This window comes from Spinacia oleracea, chromosome 4 (genome assembly GCF_020520425.1).
Source record: "Spinacia oleracea cultivar Varoflay chromosome 4, BTI_SOV_V1, whole genome shotgun sequence".
Classification (NCBI taxonomy): Eukaryota; Viridiplantae; Streptophyta; class Magnoliopsida; order Caryophyllales; family Amaranthaceae; genus Spinacia; species Spinacia oleracea.
In genome coordinates, this window is record NC_079490.1 from 146639281 (window position 1) to 146646393 (window position 7113).

At 32.4% G+C, this 7113-nt stretch overlaps 1 protein-coding gene across 2 annotated transcripts; it reads left to right on the forward strand.

Moving 5' to 3' along the window:
- The first annotated feature begins 228 nt into the window (after nucleotides 1-228).
- On the forward strand, nucleotides 229-3386 carry LOC110787717 (bZIP transcription factor 29). 2 transcript variants are annotated; one of them, XM_056827365.1, is made up of 5 exons: nucleotides 230-403; nucleotides 741-1968; nucleotides 2069-2201; nucleotides 2295-2379; nucleotides 2745-3386. In XM_056827365.1, exons 1-5 carry the CDS (start codon nucleotides 397-399, stop codon nucleotides 3020-3022), a joined length of 1731 nt encoding a protein of 576 aa, XP_056683343.1. In that variant the 5' UTR covers nucleotides 230-396; the 3' UTR covers nucleotides 3023-3386. The 2 variants fall into 2 exon arrangements, with proteins under 2 accessions (XP_021848047.1, XP_056683343.1); XM_021992355.2 differs by having other exon boundaries at nucleotides 229-1968.
- The last annotated feature ends 3727 nt before the right edge of the window (nucleotides 3387-7113 follow it).

The following is a 7113-nucleotide window of genomic DNA, read 5'->3' on the forward strand; positions in this document are numbered from 1 at the left end:
ACGGAGTATATACATACATTTAATACCCTTTTTATACTGCGGAGATAGAGGGGGAATATTGTAGGCTTTGTAGATTGATTGATTGATTGTTAATTTCTTATCAAAACAGGTCCAAATGCGGTCGGAATGAAACCCAAATTCAAATTAAATTTCTTTAAAAAAAAAATATTATTTTATTTTTAGAAAAAGGCTTTTTAATTAAATTCACGCGTTAGTCACCAGGAAATCCGTGTTGCAGTGTATTTTTTTTATAGTCATATCTTCTCCTTCTTTAAGACAAAGGGTTAGAGAGAGAAACTAGAGAGAAATTTTCCCGATCAACAGTGACGCTCCTCTTGCTTATTTACGCCTGTGGTGCAGCATTAGTTTCTATCATCATTTTATGCCTCATTTGTTATGCTAGGTACTGTTTACTCTTATTAACACTTTCATTCTTTTTTCTTTTCATTTATCTATTTCTTTTCTTGTAATTTTTATGAGAAAAAATGGATTTTTATCATCTGGGTTGTGTGATTTAGTGGTTTTTTCATCTGGGTATTTGATTTTGGGTAGAAATTAACCCAATTTAATTGGTTTTTTTTAAAAATAAAAATAAAAATTGGGGAACTTTTTGGTTTAGGTTTATGTGTGATAGTGAGCTTCAACTGGTGTTTTGGGGTTTTGTGGGTTGAAAATTGAAGCTGATAAATTGGTTGAAATTCTGGTTCTAATCTTGTTTTAAACCAAAATGGGTGATACAGAAAGGGGTAATATTGATATGATGCATAGACTTCAAAACCCTTTTGGGGCTTTATCAAGATCAAGTAATCATCTTGACGTATCACAGTTAAATATATCCCAAATCCGGCCCCCTTTACCTCAAAATTCACATAGCTTGCAAAATTTTGGTTCCGAAAATGGTAAAAGGTCTGGTATACCACCATCTCATCCTCCTATGCCACCCCTGTCACCCTATTCACAAATACCAGTGACTAAACCAGGGTCCCAGCACTCGGGTTCTCAGAATTTCAGTCGTGGACCGTCCCATTCGCGATCATTGTCACAACCGTCGTTTTTTATGAATGATTCATTGCCCCCTTTAAGCCCTTCACCTTACCAGAACTCCCTTTCGCCTACAAATGCTCCTGACAGTACTAATACCTCCAATGGTTCATTGGAGAATCGTGATGGAGGTGGGAATTCGTTGTTGCCACCATCCCCTTTTGGTCGAGGTAACTCTTTGCATATCACTGAGGGTTTTCCTCCTCGGAAATTGCATAGGCGTTCGGTCAGTGATATCCCCTTTGGGTTCGATAATGTATTCCAATCATCTCCTCCACTATCACCTATGGTTTCTCCTGGTCCTAGAGGAGGCCATGGTGGTCTGGAGAGGACTTCGTCCGGTGGATTAGCCAAGCCGGGTCAGTTAGTTAAGAAGGAGTCAAGTTGGGATAAAAAGCGTGATGGTAATGTAGAAGGTGAAGTTGTTGATGATATCCTTTCTGCGTATATGGATTTAGACAACATCGATACTATGAATTCTTCTGGGACTGATGACAAGTATGGTAATGAGAATCGAGATGATTTGGATAGTCGAGCTAGTGGGTCCAAAACAAATGGATGTGAGAGCAGTGATAATGAAGCTGAAAGCAGTGTGAATGAGAGTGGAAGTAGTGGACAGAGACCGATGATTGGTGAACGCAAAAGGGGTCCAGCAAGTGAGGTGACACCAGCTACTAGACACTACAGAAGCATTTCCATGGACAGTTTCATGGGGAGTATGAATTTCGGTGATGAATCTCCAAAACTACCTCCTTCCCCAAGCACTGGTGTCGCCCAACTTTCTCTTAAGGATCCTGCTAATGGAAATTCTGATTCCTTCAGTTTGGAATTTGGCAATGGAGATTTCACTGGGGCAGAACTGAAGAAGATTATGGCAAATGAAAAGTTAGCTGAGATTGCTATAACTGACCCTAAACGTGCTAAAAGGTATCCCCTACTGTCATCATGCATGTTCTTTTTGTTTCTGGTTGGTGATGATTTGAGATTATTGCTTATTCAAATTTGTGATAAATGTGTGCCTTATCAGGATTTTGGCAAATCGCCAGTCAGCTGCTCGGTCAAAGGAGCGAAAGATGAGATATATATCAGAATTGGAACACAAAGTTCAGACTTTACAAAATGAAGCTACAACTTTGTCTGCACAGCTTACATTGTTGCAGGTACCCCCCATGATCACTAATTTAGAAGTGTGCGGTTGCACTCTGTTGTATATGGTTCAAGTGATCTTAACTGAAATTTCCTTTTGTGAACAGCGAGATTCTGCTGGACTTTCCAGCCAAAACAACGAGCTGAAGTTCCGTCTACAAGCGATGGAGCAACAAGCTCAGCTTCGTGATGGTATGATTTCTATTCTAATAAAATACCAGTAGGAATTATTGTGAATGTGGCTGGTATCAGTTTGTTCTCTAAGATTGCTTTTGGTTTGTCCTCTTTGGTCTAGATTCTAGAACAGTGTTTTCAATTATCATAGCTCTATCTATGAACCAAACCAACCAATCCCCCCACCCTGTCAAAAAGAAAAAGAAAGATGAGAACCGTAAGAGATTGAATCATAACTTGGTGTTCTTACTGTTCAATTTCAACATGCTCACGGTCTGGTTAAGCTGGCACGATTAGCCACTAATTCATTGACAGTTAACCATTTAGGAGTGCCTCTTCTTGGTAGTATACATGATCTCATTGAGTTTCTATATCTTTGGCAGCTCTAAATGAAGCACTAACAGCGGAAATCCAACGCTTAAGGATAGCCACAGGAGAGCTGAACGCTGAGTCCATATCCAAGTGTTTTGGGCAGCAGCTTTATGTCAATCCGCAAATGTACCAGCAACTTCAGCAGCAACAACAACAACAACAGCAGCAGCAGCAGCAATCCAGCCAAAACAACCTCAATAAGTTGCAACAGCCTAATTCACTGCAGGAGCAGTCAAAAGCAGAAGACTCAAACAATGGTGGAAGCTCAAAGAGTGAAACAAATCAGTAATGGTTCTTAACATTGAGATAGGTTTGTTGTGTCCAGTGCCTTGTTAGCTACCCTTTGCCAACATTGGCTCAGTCATCGATCTGTAATGTGCTCTTTCTGCTTTTATTTTGTCAATTCCATATCCACATAGAAATGGAAACTTGGAAGTAAATTAGTTGTAGATTCATTTTGCATAGAGTTACGGCATACATTCTATTTACTGTGTTTAGGAACATGTATGCAAAATCAAAGAATATGTTTTTAGACATACACAATTATTTGTACAATAGACTAGTATTTTTTTTTTTGTTTTTTTTTTTTTATTTATTTATTATTATTATTATTATTATTATTATTATTATTATTATTATTATTATTATTGTTATTGCTGTTGCTGTTGTTACGTTGTTGTTCTTGTTCTTGTTCGTGTTCCAAAACTTTGGTCATTTTACTAAAAATGGTTAGCTCTCTATAGTTGCATGCTTTTATGAAGTACTAAAAATGGTTAGCTCTCTATAGTTGCATGTGAATAACGCTGCTTTTGACAACGCGAGGAGAGTCAAATCTTAATGAACCTAGTTCTTTTTTTGTTTGTTTTGAATGAGCCACGGAAGCATTACAGTTGCAAATGGGTAGGTCTTGTAGGGGATTTATTTGAACCTGTAACTAATCATCTTTGTCACTAGGTCAATACCTTACTAATTCAGATGAACTTAGCAGTACGCTCTTGCAGTCTTACCTCTCCGGCCATTGGTCATAGGGAAATTTAACTTGGAAAATACGTGATAAAATTTGATTAGTTAGAGATTTCATAAATTGCAGATTTGCAGATTCTATTCAAGTAGGGCCAATTTGTAGGAAGAGAGGGGATGGGATGAAGAATTGAAGATGAATTAAATGACACATTTTTATGAGACTTTGGAGGAGAAGAAACACAAATTAAGTCATTGTCTCAATTACGGGCCCACCTTTCTTTAAAATATTCTATAAAAAGAGATTTATATAATCCATAATTTTCTACCTCTGCAACAATAAATATCCACACCAAAAGTCCAAATGTTGTGGTGAAATATCGCAATTATATAATCCATAATTTTCTACCTCTGCAACCATAAAAGTCCACATCAAAAGTCCAAATGTTGTGGTGAAATACCGCAGTTTTGATGGTGCAAGCGTATGCACGTAGTTATAGGTGTACCGGGATCAAAACGATCAACATTAAACACAAAAAACGTATTTTCATTAAATTTCGAGAAAAAAAGAACAATTTCCTTGAACAAAAAAACAATTCCCTTGAACAAAAGAACATTAAATGCTCTATTCTTTTCAGTTATGTTTTTTGCGTTTTTATTTGATTCGTTGTTATTCTTGCGATATATATTCTTCTGGATTTTATGTTTTGCATTCAAACTGTGAAGAGGAGAGAGAAAGTGTGAAATAGGTTTTCTAAAATGGTTTTTAGAGAGAGAAAATAATGAAAATTCCCAAAAATTCGTTGATTTTTCTGCTTCAATATCAAATTAAATGTATTCTTCTTCTTCAAATCTGAAGCAGCTGATAATCAAATTTTTTTGGGAGGTAATTTTCAATTTTGTAATAATAAATTGTATGTTTTGATGATTTTGATTTTGTATTAATCGTGTTTTTGATGATTTTGACTATTTTGATGATTTTGATTTTGTAGTAATCGTGTTTTGGTGATTTTAATGAATAAAATTATGTAATAACACGCCGATTTCGTTGAAATCGTTGATTTTGAAGATTTTGATTATGTAATTACGATTTTTTTTCCAAAAAAGGACAGTTTAAAGTATCTAAAGAACATATGCTCATATTAAAAGAACAATTTTATTATAGTAGAAAAATAGACCATTTGCGTTTCATAATTATTTTTTTTTAAAAAAAAATTCAATTTCATTTGCGTTTCATAATTTGTTCTTTTTAATTTATTGTGTTACTTTTCATGTTACTTTGTATTTATCATTTGTTCTTTTGATTGCGATCTTTTTCTTGTTATTATACATGTTAACTTATTATTTTTTCAGATATTATGAATAATGTGCTCGATAATTCATAACAGAATGATGCTAATGATGATTTAGAATCATATGTTATTATGGGACAAGGTACTTGACTTGTTCTTTTAGTCTCTCTATTTGTTCTTTTTATAATATCTTGTTAAAAGAACAAAATAAAAACACGTGCACAGTTCTCATTATGCACTCTTTAAGAATTTTTTCTCTTCTCCTTCTCCGTTCTTCTTTGATTCTAATTCCTATTTTTTCATTTTCTATTTTTCAGCAACTATATATACATTAATTGTGCTTATGAATCATAACCATTAGTCATTTTATAATTTTAGAAATACATTTTAGAGAGAGAAAGAGGAGAGGATTTATATTCTCTCAACATAAGAGAGATTTTTTGAGAGAGAAAGAGTGAGATAGTGAGTGAAAGAGTAAAAAATACATGTTCTCCTTATTCTCTCTCTAAAATTCCTTCTGAATATTTCTCTTTAGTTGAAAATGAGTGAATTAAGAAAAATACTAGTTCAATTTGGCTAGTTTTCGAAGCAAGAGAATCACATGAGAGCATGATATTTTCCGAGGATTGAGATCAGTTTCTGAAGATTTATTAAAAGATATTGATGCTCTTGATAAATGTTAATCAAGTGTTTAAGGTACGCTTCCTCGTTCTTTCCTCTAATATTTTTTTCAAATTATAATGTTCTTTTCATAACTTTACTTTTACTGTGTCATAAACATAGTTTGTTCTTTTAAATAAACATAGTTTGTTCTTTTGTATTAACATAGATTGTTCTTTTAAAAAACTAAGAGAGTTTTTTTTGATACAGTTAATGATTATTTTTATAAAATTAAAACACATTTTGAATTTTAAAAAATAAATAAATTATACTAATAGTATAAAAACAACTTTTAAAAGAACATAGATATTATTTTAACTCGTAACACAATTATTATACTTTTTTTATTAAAAGAACAAAAAAGATTTTAAAAGGAACAGATTTATGTTTTTAAGTCCAAAACCATTAAAACATAATTTATTAAAAGAACAAACTACACTTGTAAACGAACATAGCAACATTGTAGATCTAAATTGAAGTTCAACAACTTCATTGCAGTCTCGTCTTCTTTTCTTAATAAGAACACATAAAGCCTAGGAAAAGAGCAGTAATAAATTAAAAATACTATAGATCCGGTTTAAAGTTCTTCAAAATTTGGTCGTTTCATTTTGTTTAGAACATATATTGGTTTGAAAAGAACAAATGACACTTAAAAAAGAACATAGTCTGATTTGTGGCGAAAGAACAAAAATACTTTAAAAAAAATATAGATTTAGTTTTAAGTGCATCAAAAAAATCGTCGATTCGTCTTTTTAATTAGAACATAAAATCGTTTGAATAGAACAAATAACAATTAATAAAAGAATATAGATATGATGCGTGGGATAAGAACGAAAATACCGTTAAATAAAAATATAGATCTAGTTTTATGCGCATCCAAATATCGTCGTTTTCGTCTTTTAAATTAGAATACTAAATGGTTTGAAAAGAACAAATACAACTAATAAAAGAACATAGATATGTTGTTCTTTTCGCTCCTTTCATTTTGTTCTTTTGTTTGATAAGGAAAAAGAAGATGTTGTTCTTTTTCATGTGTTTTGTTCTTTTTTCCTTTTTTTGTTGTCTTTTTTTTTAATTTTTTTTTTTTGAGTTTTTGGTATTTTGTTTTCTTTTGATTTTGTTCTTTGTGTTTTATAAAAAAGTTGTTGTCCTTTTTTCAATTATTTTGTGTTCTTTTTAAACTTTTTAACCTTTTTTAAATTTTTTATAATATTATCGATACTTGATTTTTTTGTTGTTTTTCTGTTGCATTTTTCACATGATGTTCTTTTTGAAAAATAGTTGTTCTTTTTATAGTTTATCAGGAGATAGAATATGTTCTTTTCATTTTTGTACATTTTCTTTGGTTTTTAGCATTAGTGTTTTTTTCAGGTTTTAACATGTTCTTTTCGTTTACTCTATCATGTTCTTTCTATTTAGTTTATTAAGTTCTTTTTCGTTTTTTGCGTTTTGTTTTAATGTTTTTTCG